At 34.6% G+C, this 17,619-nt stretch overlaps 1 protein-coding gene across 7 annotated transcripts in view; it reads left to right on the forward strand.

The window, feature by feature from the left end:
* Positions 1–17,619, forward strand: part of LOC137028485 (3',5'-cyclic-AMP phosphodiesterase 4D-like) — a 279,536-nt gene that overhangs the window by 253,418 nt on the left and 8,499 nt on the right. For all 7 annotated transcript variants that reach the window (XM_067397315.1, XM_067397316.1, XM_067397318.1 and 4 more), the window contains 8 exons: positions 8,169–8,262; positions 8,349–8,524; positions 9,535–9,633; positions 13,234–13,398; positions 13,761–13,860; positions 15,470–15,624; positions 15,717–15,839; positions 16,094–16,276. In XM_067397315.1, the coding sequence (XP_067253416.1) occupies positions 8,169–8,262; positions 8,349–8,524; positions 9,535–9,633; positions 13,234–13,398; positions 13,761–13,860; positions 15,470–15,624; positions 15,717–15,839; positions 16,094–16,276 (1,095 nt within the window). The remainder of the gene's footprint in view (positions 1–8,168; positions 8,263–8,348; positions 8,525–9,534; positions 9,634–13,233; positions 13,399–13,760; positions 13,861–15,469; positions 15,625–15,716; positions 15,840–16,093; positions 16,277–17,619) is intronic.

Here is a 17,619-nt window from a genome sequence, read left to right on the forward strand (position 1 = left end):
TGTTTGCTAGTGGTCCTCATTAACCTTTCGGCTGGGTGTCTTTGTGCCGAATGTGGTGCGTGCACGTCGTCTGCGCTGCGTCTGAGCCCACTGCAGGGCTCAATTTGTCTGCGTTGCCATGGCGACTGCAAGCATGTGGGATCCTGCACAAGCCTGTTTGTCTGCGCTGTGACAGGGAGGGCATGTTGTTGCTGTGTGTGTACTGTAGGTATTCTGTTCATCAGTATGCAGCGTGGCAGGCCTATGCCGGTGATTCCGGAGCGTGCTCAGTACGTTCAAAAACAAACCATAAAACAGGCGGGAGAGACTGAGGGGCCGTGAAGGAGGGCTGGGTTGTGAGAGCGAATGCAAAACGCCTCATGCACTTGATCATCATAATATGATGCAAATGAAGCCGTTGCTCAGAAATGAACTGGGCTCTATAACAGCGCATCAAATGCAAATTTAAGTGTGTTATCTGATCTCTCGTTGCTTAGAAGAACTTTATTGCATAACATATTTTGCGTCGAATGATTCTAATATGTAACAAATGAAAGTACTCTTGTAGTGGTATCAGTATTTATTTAGAGATATACAGAATCAGACTCTATCTCTATGGACTATGAAAACAATAAATCCAACATCAACAACTAACTAATCCCATAATCCCATAACTGTGGCTCAGGTTTAGAGGATTTTATGGATTTAAGCAAACCCCTAACCTTAAGAATTAAACTCATGCCACACTGTTTGTGCTCCAGACGTGAATGATTCCTCCAGTCATGTGTCGTTGAGAACCGGTCTGCTGTTACTTTACTGAGCGATCATAAAATATATGCATTGCATTGCAAACAAGCAGAGATGTCATTTTAATTATTTTCATAAATCATTACTATTGGTCACTTTTTACATGGGTTTTGCAATTATTAAACCAATGAAACATATTAAAAAGAGATATATAACTCCTCAAACTGTCTGCCAAACTCAATCGTGAATGAAGTGATTGTAACATCTCTGCTTGTTTGCAATGCAATGGTAAATAAAGAAGTGTTTGTTTGAATAAGTACGGCGTTTTCTTTACTCTACAAACTCTTTATAAATATAAAGGCTAATGTTTTATGCATTTGAAGAGCAGAAAAGAGTGTCTCAGTCTAGCATTTGTCATTGAGTCACAGCCAATACTGTCTTAACTAGCTGTTTTTTTAAAAAAACTTGTCTTAAAAAACTGTTTTTAAATGGTGTTTATCGCATTTTCGAACCAAACTCTTCATATATATATATACCAGTCAAAAGTTTGGACACATTACTATTTTTAATGATTTTGAAAGAAGTCTCTTTTGGTCAAAAATACAGAAAAAACTGTAATATTGTGACATATTATTACTATTTAAAATAATTGTTTTCTATTTGAATATATTTTAAAATATCATTTATTTCACTGTTGCAAAGCAGAATTTTCACTCCAGTCTTCAGTGTCACATGATCCTTCAGAAATCATTCTAATATGCTGATTTATAACATTTTTTGATAACCCTTGATACTTTTTTCAGTATTCTTTGATGAATAAAAGGTAAAATAATAACAGCATTTTATTCAAAATAGAAATCTTTTCTAACAATATAACTCTTTACTATCACTTTTTATCAATTTAACACATCCTTGCTGAATAAAAGTATTAATTTCTTTCAAAAAAACAAAAAAACAAATGTGTGTATATTGTTACAAAAGATTTAAAAAATATAAATTTTTCCAAACTTTTGACTGGTATATGTTTATGTTTCTACTAAGTTAAAGACATCCCATTGGAGTTACCAGCTTCCCTTCATGAATCCTCCTCAAACACCACACCCAGTGCTGGGGCGCAGAGACCCCAAACCAAGAAAGACTGGAGGAAAATGAGATGTATGGGTTGGGGAGGGGGCATCTGTGGCCAGTGGGTTTCTTGATGATTTGGATCCTGCACGCGCGCTGTGGTAAAGCCTTCGGCGTCCCATTGGTCCTCTCTGAAGCGGCGACCGCGAAGCACGAAACGTTGAACGATACTCAAAGAGTCCGCCGACGGCTTTAATCAAAGCCACACGAGGCCCGGCCTCAGATCCAGCCTGAATTCACCAGACTACTTCACAGAAAACCACAGCAGTCTGTTTCCCTCACTAAAGAGTACTAACAGCCCTCTTGCATCGCAGTACAGCCTTTATACGAGCAGAACAGACGCTTAATGTGTTCAACACGCTACCAATACAAAACCTGCACCAATAAGAGTTCATCAGATTCGGGCTTTGTGCACTTTAGATGCGAGTTCATCCAGTTCCAGGATGCATTTAGTATCCGTCAGATGTGTGTTATTATGAGTGTGCATGTTCACAATAAAACTTGACGTGGCGATAATTAGATCTCCAGAAATAGAGTTGCCTTTCTGATGATGAGCGTGAAAGAGCTGCCGGCAGATTTTGGGGTGTGGTCAGAGGTTTTCCCCCTTGTTCCGTATGACGTTTCCATCAGCGTGACACCGGCCTCGACCTGCAGCCAGACTCTTCCTACGGCACGACCACACTCCCTCGAGTTAGCACTAGTCTATAATTAATCCGAATCTGCTGTACTGTACGGCAGTGTTTCTTACAGGATCCTGTTTCACCTTTGTTTATTATGCTTCATGGCTATTGTGGGCAACATGACCAACATGTACAATTTCAAGAAGTTATTTTTGCTGGAAATCCAACCCCAAAACACACATATATATATATATATATATATATATATATATATATATATATATATATACATTACATATTATATTTCAATTATTTTATTAATCATATCATTATTGATATTCATAGTAATGTATTATTCATAATATAATATAATTCATATTATAATTAAAATATTATAATTGAATATATTCAATAATTTTTTATTTTATTTTGTTTTTGAATTTTTATATATTTGGAAGAAGTATTAATTAAATATATTAAATAAAATATACATATTTTATCTTTTAATGTTATCATTGAAACACTGCCATACAATTTTATTATGTATATTTTTACATATTATATTTTTAATGTATTCTTTATTTTATTTTAATTATAAATATTATTATATATAATATTTAATTATATATTTTAATTTAAAGTCAAATTTTATATATATATATATATATATATATATATATATATATATATATATATATATATATATATATATATGCACACACAAAGAATGAAATATTTTATTTGATATTTATAAAATGTATTTATTTATTGAAATTGTACAAATTTATTTTACAAATTATTATTTGGCTAAAAAAACAAAAACATTTATTAACATTAACAAATAATGCAAAAACAGCTCCATAAACAAAGGACTCAAAACTGCCTGACATTATATATTATTCTATATAAATATGATGATTATTTTATTATCTGAGATGTTTTATTCATCTATAAATTGATCCTAAAAATGTAATTTTCCTAAATTAAAATAGTTTTAATATATATATATATATATATATATATATGTTTTTTTTTATATATATATATATATTATTTAAAGTACAGTGTATTTAATACTTTTTAATTTTTTTTTGTTTATTTATTTATTGTACATATTATATTTTAAATGTATATAATTATTTTTATTTTATTTTAATTAATGCTTTTATTTATTTTTATTTATGAAAGACATTAAAATTAAATATTTTAAATAAAAAATAATAAATTAAATGAAATGTTTCATTAAATGTTTCAATAAAGAATGAAGTATTTTATTTTATATTTTATAAATATTTATTCATTAAAATTACTATTTGGCAACAAAAAATATCACAACAAATAGTGCATATAATATAACAGCTTATAAACAAATTCTAAATCTGATCAGATTCAAAATGATAATATGTGAGTTTATGAATCAGGTTTTTTTTTAAAAAAAAATTTTATGAATCAGAGAAGTCATCAACCAGACATCACTAGCTATGTTTCCATCCAAAGTTGCGGATTTAAAAATTGGAATATTACATAAAACATTCACGAATAAAGCAGCGTTCCACTCCGTGTGTTGAACAAAACCGTCACTTCCTGGGAAATTGGCACTAAAAATATCAGTAATAAAAATGGATCTTTTTCAGATGCAGATGAAACTCAACAAACACTGTCATGTTCTCTTGTGTTTGAGATGCTGTGATGCGATTGGTCCACTGGTTCATTCAGTTATCCAGTCGATTTTTGTTGTGCATCAAATGCTTTCATTCTGGAAATGTGTAGTTTAAGTCTTCTTATCGGATAATAAATGTATCCACCTCAATTGAGTGCATACATTTTTTATGCACATTTTTGAATTTAGGCTCATCTTCCTATTTCCATCTATCGTTGTTTTATGCAATATCCCAAAATGCACATAAAAACAGCTATCGATTGTGTGCAACCAGCGAAAATATAATGTATTCTGACTCTAAAATGTCATTTAGGGAGTTCTTGGTTATACAACAAACAATAATAAATCGACACGCACAAGGATTCTCTCAAGCTTTATTTCCTTGTTTATACTGAACCACATAATATCTCTCTTTGCATAAAGAAATGCTTTGACGTAATACGCCACCGCAGAGGCCTCATATTTCTCCTGATAATACAGCATCGATGCCAAATAGTTCGGGCTTCAGGTTCATATTCAAATCAGCCACAAACAAATCCAGCCAATGGCTATTGCTTCCATAAAAGAGCCACTGATCTCTCCATTTGTTTTTCAAATGAGAACTTCAGCCCTGGCCACATGAAAGCCTCGGGTTTTGCTCGGACGGGGGTGGATATCTCCATATGAATGCTGCCGTATTATTCCAGACATGTTTGTTTTATTTCCAGATCTCCTTCTCCAGGTAGCAAGTGTCATCAGAGACGAGCACTTCTGATTGGCCTTTGTTTAGAGTCTGTTTATCAGCATGTCAGTATTTACACTTATACAAGATTACAGTCTGAGAAGTTTAACTACTTCCTCTTTTTGACTATCATGGATTTGAAATTAATTGTACATGTCTTCACGAACATCCCAACAACCAGGCCCTGCTTTGGTGTAATGGCAGTTTTTCAATGGCCAGTGTTGACGAATATATACATATGATAGTTATTTTAAATAAAATTATTTTAGTATGTGAGATGAAAACATTATTTTATTTTTTCTTTTATTCATCTAGAAATTGATCATAAAAATATCTATTATTTATACGTTCAGTGAATTATTATTATTATTTTTTTCAATTATACATATTATATTTTAAATGTATTAATTTGTTTTTATTTTATTATAATTCATGAATTTATTTTGAATTTTTGACATTTGAAAGAAGTGTTAATTAAATATATTACAAAATAATAAAATATAAATAATAATAATAATATATTTTATTTATGAACATTATCATGTTCGTTATGGTATTTTTCTAACATCTTAACACTTAATACTTTTTATTTTTATTCTATTTACTTATTTTCTTTTCAATTGTAGATATTATATTTTGAATGTATTCAATTTTTTGTATTTTTTTATATTTGATAGAAATTATAATTAAATATATTAAATAAAAAATATATACATATTTGTAATGTTATCATATCGAGTGCTGCCATACAATTTTATTATGTATATATTTTTAAAGTCCAGTTTAATACTTAATATCAGTTTGATAAAAAGTTAATACTTTTTATTCTATTTATATATTTTATTTATTTTCAATTCTAAAATGTATTAATTTATTTTATTTTAATTATAAAAAATATTATATATACATATATAATATTTAATTATAAATTATTTGAATTTTTTGATATTTGAAAGTATTAATTATCTTAAAAAGTAATAAAATATAAATATTTATTTTTTAGTGTTATCATTATCATTGTTATCAAAACACTGCAATACTATTTTATGCATATTTTTTTAAAGCCCAGTTTAATAACAAGTTGAATATTTTTTTATTCATTTGTTTATTTTTATTCTATTCATTTATTTTTGATTGTACCTATTATATTTTAAATTTATTATTTTTATTTTAATTATAAATTATCTAATGTGGTTTATATTTGAAAAACATATTAATTAAATATATTAAATAAAAAATATATTAAATTTAAATTTTTAATTTTTAAAGTTATCATTGAAAAGCTGTCATACAATATTACACAATTTTTTCTCAAAGTGCTTGGCGAAAAAAAAAAAAGAGAAAAAAAAAGTTTGCTCTGATGCAAGTGGAAGCTCCCGCTTCTGATTGGTCAGTGCCGATAATAGCAGCCAAATATTTTACAAGGACCAAATTATATCAATCTTTCTATCAATACTTGAAGAGATCACATGAGCAGATCCACTCCTCTGATGAGTCAGCCGAGCACACCGCCGCTCATGATTATACCAGGTACAAGGTGAGCTGTGAAATCCGTGTTGTTCTCCAAGGCCTGCGTCCTCCATCAGCGGGTGACGGCGCTCCTGCCCCCATCTCTCCCTCTCAGTAATGAGCCGTGATTGGCTGTGTGGAGGGGCACGAGCAGCATCCATTATACAAGCAGTCCCATATTTGGAAGGTGTCGAGCAGCACAGCGTCTTCCTCGCCTAGCCGAGCCATGTCTGCCAGCCTCCGCACCTCCATCACACCTCCACCTGATCCACACATGCAGTTCTGAGACTGAGACTGCAGAAGTGTTTGCGTCGCCTTGTCTGAAGGATCTAGGAGCGGTTCATTTCTTGCTTTTGTGTGCATTTGGAGCTTTAGTGAAGATGCCTGAAGCGAATTATTTACGCTCAGTGTCGTGGGGATATATAAAGGTATGGTTTTTCTGAATATGGATTTATGAATCTGTAGGCTTGGACAAATATAGAGGTTGTAAAGTAGCAAAACGTGAACAAAACAATCAATTTGGGCTGTCTGCATTTACCTTCGTTCTTTAGTTGTGGGTTTTATGTCGTCATGAATTGATGTATTCAAATAAGTGCGGTACGCCACTTGTAAATTACATGTAAATTAGCAGAGATTAATATTTTATGCAATGATCCAAACAGGACAGTGTCTGTACAGCGTGAGAAAAAACGAGTTTCTCGATTTTTGTGTGATGAGTTTTGAAGGCTTTAGGTGGGTCTTTGCTAAACTGCCATACGCAGATATATTCAGTGTTGATGGTGTGATGTTGAAAATCAGTGCATTTGTAATGTAAGACTTGCAGATACAGATTAAAGTATTTTTAGGTATGCCAAATTTGTGTGACAATTACAAGGGAAAAAAACGAATTTGTATTAAGGAAATTAATTAGATTGAATTTAGAATGTTTTTGCATTGCAAAATTTTTTCATATATTAATTATTATTATTATCATTATTTCATTTTTATATATAGCAATTTAGAATATTTGAATGTTTTTGCATTGATTTTTTTTTCATATATTTATTTATTTATTATTTATATATATATATATATATATATATATATATATATATATATATATATATATATATATATATATATATAGCAAACATTTTAGAAAGTTTTTACATTGCAAAATTATATATTAATTATTATTATTATTATTTAATTTATATATATAGCAATTTAGAATATTTGAATGTTTTTGCATTGAATTTTTTTTCATATATTTATTTATATATATATATATATATATATATATATAGCAAGCATTTTTAGAAAGTTTTTGCATTGCAAAATTATTTAAAAAAATTATTATATTATTTAATATATTAATATTATTTCACGTTTTATATATATATATATATAGGCAATATAATTTTAAAAATGTAGAAAAAAAAATGAATTGCAGAATTATATATATTTTTTTATATATAAAATTATATATTTATTATTATTTCATTATATATATATATATATCAGACATTTTTAGAAAGTGAATGTTTTTTTGCAATGCACAATTATTTTCATATATTTATTATTATTTCATTTTATAGATGTTTTTGCATTGCAAAATTATTTAAAAAAATTATATATATGTGTGTGTGTGTGTGTTGCTGCTGTTGTTTTTAGGTTTTTATTTAAGGGTGTATTTAAGAACAGTCTGTTCTCACACTGATTAGAGTAGAAGGTTACAGCTGATTGATTTTAAAATTCAGTTGATTAATTTATTTATTGTCTATGTGTCACCTAATCATAAATCATATCTATCTGTCTGTCTATCTAGTTCAAGCGGATGCTGAACAGGGAGTTAACCCACCTGTCTGAGATGAGCAGATCTGGTAACCAGGTCTCAGAGTACATCTCCAACACATTTTTAGGTAAACCATCAATCACAAAAACATCAATGCAGTCGGCGTGTCAGTGTTATCGTGAGTTTTTGTGACGTTCGCGCTCTCTCCTCCAGACAAACAGCACGATGTGGAGATGCCCACTCCGCAGACGCAGAAGGAGAAGGAGAAAAAGAAAAAGCCCATGTGTCAGATCAGCGGGGTGAAAAAACTCATGCACAGCACCAGCCTCACCAATTCCAACATCCCTCGCTTCGGAGTCAAGACGGATACGGAAGACTCCTTAGCCAAGGTGAGTGACAGGGACGTCAGGCAGGCTTTTTTGTGTTGGAGAGCTCCTTCAAGCACTTCAAACTCAGACAAAACCTCAATCATCTGAATTCAATCCTGATTGGACCTGATCACAGACTGTAGTAGTCCTTGATGAAAGGTCACTGGGATGACGTGGACGGATTACGTGGAATTGGAAAGGTTTTGTGCCCTGCTGAAAAGACCAGCTTGGACCAGCATGAGTTTCCATGCTGGTTTAGTGTCACGCTGTTCAACAGGAAGGTTGTCGACCGGCATTTTGCTAGTGTTCATCAACACGCTGATTGATGAATGCATTAAAAACACAACATACGCCGCTCTTTTCAGCAGGTTATTCGGATCAATTTCCTCAAATTCACTGGTTATTTTTAAAAACGACTCCCGGATCATTCCAGAACATTGTGTGGCTGTTATGAAAGCCAAACCAACATGTATTTTTTTAATGCATTTTGCAAATGGGTTTAGTCAAGTCACATTTATTTAGATGTAATGGACCGTGGTCTTTAGCCTCCTTGTTAAAGCACCCGCCTCCCATGCGGACGGGCCGGGTTTCGAGTCCCGCTTAGAGCGGGCAGTTCAAGGGGCTACAGTAGTGCTGTATTTCAGCTGTAAAGCAGCTCTTAAAATACAATAGTGTCATTTTTCAGCTTAATTCAGTAGTGTTGATTCAGTTCAGTAACATTGTCAATGTTGCAATGTTTATTAGTTATGGTGCAAACGATAAAGCATCTCTACAGAAGACAATAGTGTCATTTTTTAGCTTAATTTGGTCCTGTTGATTCAATTCAGTTGCATTACAAAGTTGCAAACTACTGTATAAAGCAGCTCTACAGAAGACAATAGTGTCATTATTCAGCTCAAGTCGGTTCAGTGTTGATTCTCAGTTCAGTGTTGATGTTGCAGAGTTCATCAATTATGAAACCAATTAGTAATTTAGTTTAGTGGCATGACACACACCACAGCACCATCTAATGATCTGCTGCTTTGTTTCAGGAACTGGAGGACATAAACAAATGGGGCCTTAATGTTTTTAAAGTCACAGAGTTTTCAGGCAACAGGCCGTTAACGGTGATGATGTACACTATATTTCAGGTAAGAACAATCACAAACATTCACTAATGATCTTTGTTTACTGTGCTAATACATGTTTAACGCTGTGTCCTAACCAGATGCGTTTTGATGCCGCGATATGTCTTTCCATGTTGATCAGAGTTTTTGTCCTAACGGCGATAAGAGTTGATTCTACTTTAGGATTCTAACATTCTATTTCTGTGATGTCGCAGCTGGAAAAACAATATACACTTTTTCATTTGGTTGCGAGTGCAGTGCGCTTACAGAGAGACTCCGCCCACACGCTCTTCTGATTGGCTGTGATTTTGAATGGATTTGGTTGCGAGTGCAGTGCGCTTACAGAGACTCCGCCCACACGCTCTTCTGATTGGCTGTGATTTTGGATTGTTTTGGTTGCGAGTGCAGTGCGCTTACAGAGACTCCGCCCACACGCTCTTCTGATTGGCTGTGATTTTGAATGGATTTGGTTGCGAGTGCAGTGCGCTTACAGAGACTCCGCCCACACGCTCTTCTGATTGGCTGTGATTTTGGATCGTTTTGGTTTCGAGTGCAGTGCGCTTGCAGAGAGACTCCGCCCACACGCTCTTCTGATTGGCTGTGATTTTGAATGGATTTGGTTGCGAGTGCAGTGCGCTTACAGAGACTCCGCCCACACGCTCTTCTGATTGGCTGTGATTTTGGATCGTTTTGGTTTCGAGTGCAGTGCGCTTGCAGAGAGACTCCGCCCACACGCTCTTCTGATTGGCTGTGATTTTGAATGGATTTGGTTGCGAGTGCAGTGCGCTTACAGAGACTCCGCCCACACGCTCTTCTGATTGGATGTGATTTTGGATTGTTTTGGTTGCGAGTGCAGTGCGATTACAGAGAGACTCCTCCCACACGCTCTTCTGATTGGATGTGATTTTGGATCGATTTGTTTGCGAGTGCAGTGCGCTTGCAGAGAGACTCCGCCCACACGCTCTTCTGATTGGATGTGATTTTGGATCGATTTGTTTGCGAGTGCAGTGCGCTTGCAGAGACTCCGCCCACACGCTCTTCTGATTGGCTGTGATTTTGAATGGATTTGGTTGCGAGTGCAGTGCGCTTACAGAGACTCCGCCCACACGCTCTTCTGATTGGATGTGATTTTGGATTGTTTTGGTTGCGAGTGCAGTGCGCTTACAGAGAGACTCCGCCCACACGCTCTTCTAGGGCTGGACGATATGGCCAAAATTTATATCACGATATAATTCTTAATTTCGGTCGATACGATATAATTCCGATATCGATATGAACTATATAATAGCCTCAGAAAAACTGCCAAGAACGGCCACAACGTCTGAAAAATGAATTTGCCAAATCTATGAAATCTCTTCCTATAAAACTATATAATATTTAAGAAATAAAAACAGTACAAATAAATGTATGTTCAGCTTTTATTTGTATTTAGCCTTCATACAAACATAAAAAATAAACATAAGACTCACTCACTTTTGTAATATTAATATCTTTACCATTAAACTATAAAGTAGGCTGATTTTATTATCCTTAATATAGATTAAAACAAAAGTGCTTCAGCCAAGATAAAGATTGTGAAAAGTAAAAACAGAAAAAAAAACAGTGAGAAACAACAAAAACACATTGCTGGGGCAGGAACATTGTTGAGTGTTGATGACACTAGGGGTGCAATGGTTCAAATTGCTCACGGTTCGGTTCGTATCACGGTTTTAGGGTCACGGTTTTGGTACAGTTCGGTATGTGCTATTAGCACGTACCGAAACCGTGACCCTAAAAATAAGACTACTGTCAAATAAAAATAAAGAAAATAAGAACAAACGATCAAACTACAAGCAAATAAATACATCACAAATAAGTACAATAAAGCAAATATTCAAATAAAATAAACAGTGCTTTTCAGGTTTTCAGGTATCTAACAGCAGTTTTCAGGTACAGAATGGATAAAGTAATCAAATATAAAATAACACTGCATATTATCTTTACTGTATAAAATAAATAGTATTAATCATTATTGAAGTTACAAAAACTATTCAGTCAAGAGCAGTGAGTGATTTCTTTGTTATTTCTTGTTTGATTTAACATTAAAAACAGGCAGCAGGAATATTTTTTTCCCTTTTAAGACATGCACGATCCAGTAGCTACATATACTGTTACACATGCGATGTCTTTCTCGACTGTTATACGTTCACTTAAGACATAACCGACTATGTTTGCTAGGATACTCGCCAAGACGGGCATGTTGACTTAATTTTTGTATGAATTTGTCCGCCGAAGCGCAAGACGTGAAAGAGAACTCAGTATTTGCGCGCTGACTGAAATAAGCGTGTGCGCGCGTCGCATGAGCGCACACAAATCTTCTCACAGCGCGTGCGAGTTCTCTTGCGTGTCTTGTTCTTGAAGGTTTAAATCAGCAAGGCTTAAATGAGTTAGTTTAAACACAGATAGCATCGTGTGCTGTTCAGGTCTCACCTGCGCTCGCGCGCTATCAACACCCGGGTGATGACGGCGTAAATGGACATTAGAGCATACGGCACTCGCAGTTAACAGTCACTCTTTGTAAACTGTTTTGTCCACGCTTTCTGATTATCGTTGTTGTAACGTTTTGTGCATCCATCGACTGAAACATACATTATCTGAACTCTGTCTGTTTTCCACGTTGCTATTTTAAACAAACCATATTAACTAATAGATACGCTGATGGCAGCGTTTCTCTGTGGTGTACGTCATCACGCAAATAGCCAATCGCGTTCTGCTCTTTCTAACGGCTGCGCCTCAAGTAAGTGAGAAATGTTGTAATGTAACGTTATATATCGAAATACCGGAAATGTGTTTAAAAATCATATCATCGTTATCGAAAAAAATTATATCGCGATATATATTGATATTGAATTATTGTCCAGCCCTACGCTCTTCTGATTGGATGTGATTTTGGATCGATTTGTTTGCGAGTGCAGTGCGCTTGCAGAGACTCCGCCCACATGCTCTTCTGATTGGCTGTGATTTTGGATTGTTTTGGTTGCGAGTGCAGTGCGCTTACAGAGAGACTCCGCCCACACGCTCTTCTGATTGGCTGTGATTTTGAATGGATTTGGTTGCGAGTGCAGTGCGCTTACAGAGAGACTCCGCCCACACGCTCTTCTGATTGGCTGTGATTTTGGATTGTTTTGGTTGCGAGTGCAGTGCGCTTACAGAGAGACTCCGCCCACACGCTCTTCTGATTGGATGTGATTTTGGATCGATTTGTTTGTGAGTGCAGTGCGCTTGCAGAGAGACTCCGCCCACACGCTCTTCTGATTGGCTGTGATTTTTTTATTGATTTGTTTGTGAGTGCAGTGCGCTTGCAGAGAGACTCCGCCCACATGCTCTTCTGATTGGATGTGATTTTGGATTGTTTTGGTTGCGAGTGCAGTGCGCTTACAGAGAGACTCCGCCCACACGCTCTTCTGATTGGCTGTGATTTTGGATTGGTTTTGTTTTGTTGTTGACAAATCGCTTGTCACTGGAGTCTTATCGCATTGCATCTGGTTAGGACATGCTGAGTCACAAGACTGAATTTATATGCATTTCCATGTTGTTTTTAATGGATACTTGCATTCCCTTATCTCTCTGTTTTCTCTCCCACAGGAGAGGGATTTGCTCAAAACATTTAAAATTCCCTTGGACACTTTCATAACGTACCTGATGACCTTAGAAGACCATTACCATGCTGATGTTGCATATCACAATAACATTCATGCTGCTGACGTCACGCAGTCGACACACGTGCTGCTCTCCACGCCTGCTTTGGAGGTGAGAGCTGCGGTTCATTGCAGACCTTCCACCCGGAACATTCATGGAAACTAAGCTACAAAAAAGTGGCCATTGTATTGACGCCACAACTGTGAATGTTTACTGCCCACATCAACACCTATTCAGTGTTCAACAACTGGCCATTGTTGGTCATTTCACATAACAGAGGTTATTCACATCTAGAATTATTCAACTGAATTCTGAATGTTTTTAGTGCAACACACTTTGACTGACATTATAAGTTGACTACAGGTGAAATGTGTAGCACATGCGGCCATTAACTGGACTTATGAAAAGGTTATGTGGTGAAGGTAATGTCTGCTCTCACTGACCGCACTGATCCACATGTTGTTCTCTTTCAGGCGGTTTTCACAGACCTTGAAATTCTCGCTGCCATTTTCGCCAGTGCAATTCACGACGTCGACCACCCGGGCGTCTCCAACCAGTTCCTCATTAACACCAGTAAGTGTGCTTTAATACACGAGTCATTCAAACAACTGAGCACGTGATCAATTATATTAAAATGAACTAAAATTTTGTCATGTATTTGATACAGAAAATACTATTAATAATAATAATAATAATAATAATAAAGCACACTAAAAAACAACTCTGCAGCCATGCTTTTATTGAAAATTGTTCAAGGTTAAATAATCCTTTTTTTTTTTTTTTTTTACATTTCTAAATATCATAATATCATTATTTATTTAAATGTCTTAAATATAATAATCTAATTTTTAAATATTTAAATATAATAAATTATTAAAAATAATCAAATAATTTAAATGTCTAAATATAATAATCTAATTATTTAAATATCTAATTATAATAATCAAATAATTTAAATGTCTAGATATAATAATCTCATTATTTAAACGCATAAATATAATCTAATTATTTTGTCTAAATATTTTTTTAAGTATCAAAATAATTAAATTATTTAATATCTAAATATAATAATAATTTTTTAAATATAAGATAAGATAATTATTTTAATGTCTAAATATAATAATCTCATTTAAATGCATAAATATAATAATCGAATTATTTTGTCTAAATATAATGCTTTTTTTAAATATCTAAATAATTAAATTATTTAATATCTAAATATAGTAATTTTATTATTTAAATGTCTTAATATAATAATTTAATTATTTAATGTCTAAATATAATATTTTTTAAATATCTAAATAATTTAATTTAATATCTAAATATAGTAATCTCATTATTTAAATATCTAAATATAACAATTAAATAATTAATTGTTTTATTTAGATATTTAAATGATGAGATTGTATTTAGAGACTTAAATAATTAGAATGTCTAAATACAGTCTCATTAATTTTAATAATTTAATTATTCAATTTTCACAGTTTGGTCCAAAATAACAGAAAAAAAGTGTCAATTATTCATCATTATTTATGACTATTTGTAATTAAGCAATAAGGTGTGACAGGCCGTGCTATGATGTGAATATATGACAGAATGTGTATTGCTTTTAGAAAATAGTAAACAATAATAAAAAATGAAGGGCACAAATTTTATGCAAATTCATCAAGTTCTCCTTCCTCATATTGACTTGTAAACTAAGGTTAACAGTTGCTTAGGATGACTAGAAGGCATTATTTGACCAAAACAGGCTCTATGCGTTATATAAATCAAAATATATGTATTTAAAAGCGTTTGTGTCGTAATGCATGGATCTATATATTCAGTTCAGAGTCTTGCATTGACGAACCAAATCCCATCAGCTCAGAGACAGACAGACCAGCACACATCTGTCCTCAGAACCTCTTACATAACTCTATTTTGACATAAGCAGCACTGATGCACTGATACGACAGATAAATGCGACTCAGGCCTCATGGGAGCGTGTGTGTCTGTCTGAGAGGCTTTAGCGCTGCGTCACACGCTGTAATCTCTGGCAGACAGTGATGGAGTCCTGCTGCTGACACGGCTGTTTGCGGCGCGTCCGTCACGCTGATGTAGAGATTAGCACAAGGTCGGGGTCGTGTTCGGGAGCCTCAGAATTTCCCGTGTTTTGTTCATGTGTGTGTGTGTGTGTCTGCAGACTCTGAGTTGGCCCTCATGTACAATGACTCATCGGTGCTGGAGAACCATCATCTGGCGGTGGGCTTCAAACTGCTGCAGGAGGAGAACTGTGACATCTTCCAGAACCTGACCAAAAAACAGAGACAATCGCTGCGCAAGATGGTCATAGACATCGTACGTTCTGCTGGAGCTCCTTGAAATGACACCTAGTGTGTGTTTTTATATTTATTCCGAAGTCTCAAGGCTTTCTCATACGTTTCTTCAAGGTCTTAGCGACGGATATGTCCAAACATATGAACCTGCTGGCCGATCTGAAGACGATGGTGGAGACGAAGAAGGTCACCAGTTCTGGAGTGTTGCTGCTGGATAACTATTCAGACAGGATACAAGTGAGGATACACCACTTCTGTCTCAGCCAATGGCGTGAATTGGGGGCGGGACTGTCTTTTTGTTGACCAATGGTGTTTAATAAACCCATTTAATTAACATTTATTTGTTTAATGGCAATACATTAAATATGACTATAAATATAACTGTTTATTGGACATTAAAGAAGTTATCATTTTAATATGTAACTCATGATACTGATTTATTGTCTAACTGAAGCAGAAGTGTTAATATCCTCTGTGTTGGTGTCGGTCAGGTGCTTCAGAACATGGTGCACTGTGCGGATCTCAGTAACCCCACCAAACCCCTGCAGCTGTACAGACAGTGGACGGACCGGATCATGGAGGAGTTCTTCAGTCAGGGCGACCGGGAGAGAGAGCGAGGGATGGAGATCAGCCCCATGTGTGACAAGCACAACGCCTCGGTGGAGAAGTCTCAGGTAGCACACGCCACACGCTGCAGTAATCACTTCGACAACCCCAAAATAAAGATTGCGAGATTTAAAGTCGGAATTGTGTGATATAAAGTCGGAATTGTGAGATTTAAAGTCAGAATTGCGAGATTTAAAGTCGAAATTGCGTGATATAAAGTCGGAATTGCGTGTTATAAAGTCGGAATTGCGATATTTAAAGTCGGAATTGCATGATATAAAGTCGGAATTGCGTGTTATGAAGTCGGAATTGCGTGTTATAAAGTCGGAATTGGGTGATATAAAGTCAGAATTGCATGTTATAAAGTTGGAAATGTGAGATATAAAGTCGGAATTGCGTGTTATAAAGTCAGAATTGGGAGTTATAAAGTCGGAATTGCGAGTTCTAAAGGCAGAATTGGGAGTTATAAAGTCGGAATTGTGTGATATAAAGTCAGAATTGTGTGATATAAAGTCGGAATTGCAAGATTTAAGGTCAGAATTGGGAGTTATAAAGTCGGAATTGTGAGTTATAAAGTCGGAATTGCGAGTTCTAAAGGCAGAATTGGGAGTTATAAAGTCGGAATTGGGTGATATAAAGTCGGAATTGAATGTTATAAAGTTGGAATTGTGAGATATAAAGTCGGAATTGCGTGTTATAAAGTCAGAATTGGGAGTTATAAAGTCGGAATTGCGAGTTCTAAAGGCAGAATTGGGAGTTATAAAGTCGGAATTGTGTGATATAAAGTCAGAATTGTGTGATATAAAGTCGGAATTGCAAGATATAAGCTCAGAATTGGGAGTTATAAAGTCGGAATTGTGAGTTATAAAGTCGGAATTGCGAGTTCTAAAGGCAGAATTGGGAGTTATAAAGTTGGAATTACGAGATATAAAATCGGAATTGCATGTTATAAAGTTGGAATTGCAAGATATAAAGGCAGAATTGGGAGTTATAAAGTCGGAATTGTGAGTTATAAAGTCGGAATTGCGAGTTCTAAAGGCAGAATTGGGAGTTATAAAGTCGGAATTGTGTGATATAAAGTCAGAATTGTGTGATATAAAGTCGGAATTGCAAGATATAAAGTCAGAATTGGGAGTTATAAAGTCGGAATTGTGAGTTATAAAGTCAGAATTGCGAGTTCTAAATGCAGAATTGGGAGTTATAAAGTTGGAATTGCGAGTTCTAAAGGCAGAATTGGGAGTTATAAAGTCGGAATTGGGTGATATAAAGTCGGAATTGAATGTTATAAAGTTGGAATTGTGAGATATAAAGTCGGAATTGCGTGTTATAAAGTCAGAATTGGGAGTTATAAAGTCGGAATTGCGAGATATAAAGTCTGAATTGTGTGATATAAAGTCGGAATTGCAAGATA

The sequence above is a fragment of the Chanodichthys erythropterus genome, chromosome 10 (assembly GCF_024489055.1).
Source record: "Chanodichthys erythropterus isolate Z2021 chromosome 10, ASM2448905v1, whole genome shotgun sequence".
In the NCBI taxonomy this organism is placed as follows: Eukaryota; Metazoa; Chordata; class Actinopteri; order Cypriniformes; family Xenocyprididae; genus Chanodichthys; species Chanodichthys erythropterus.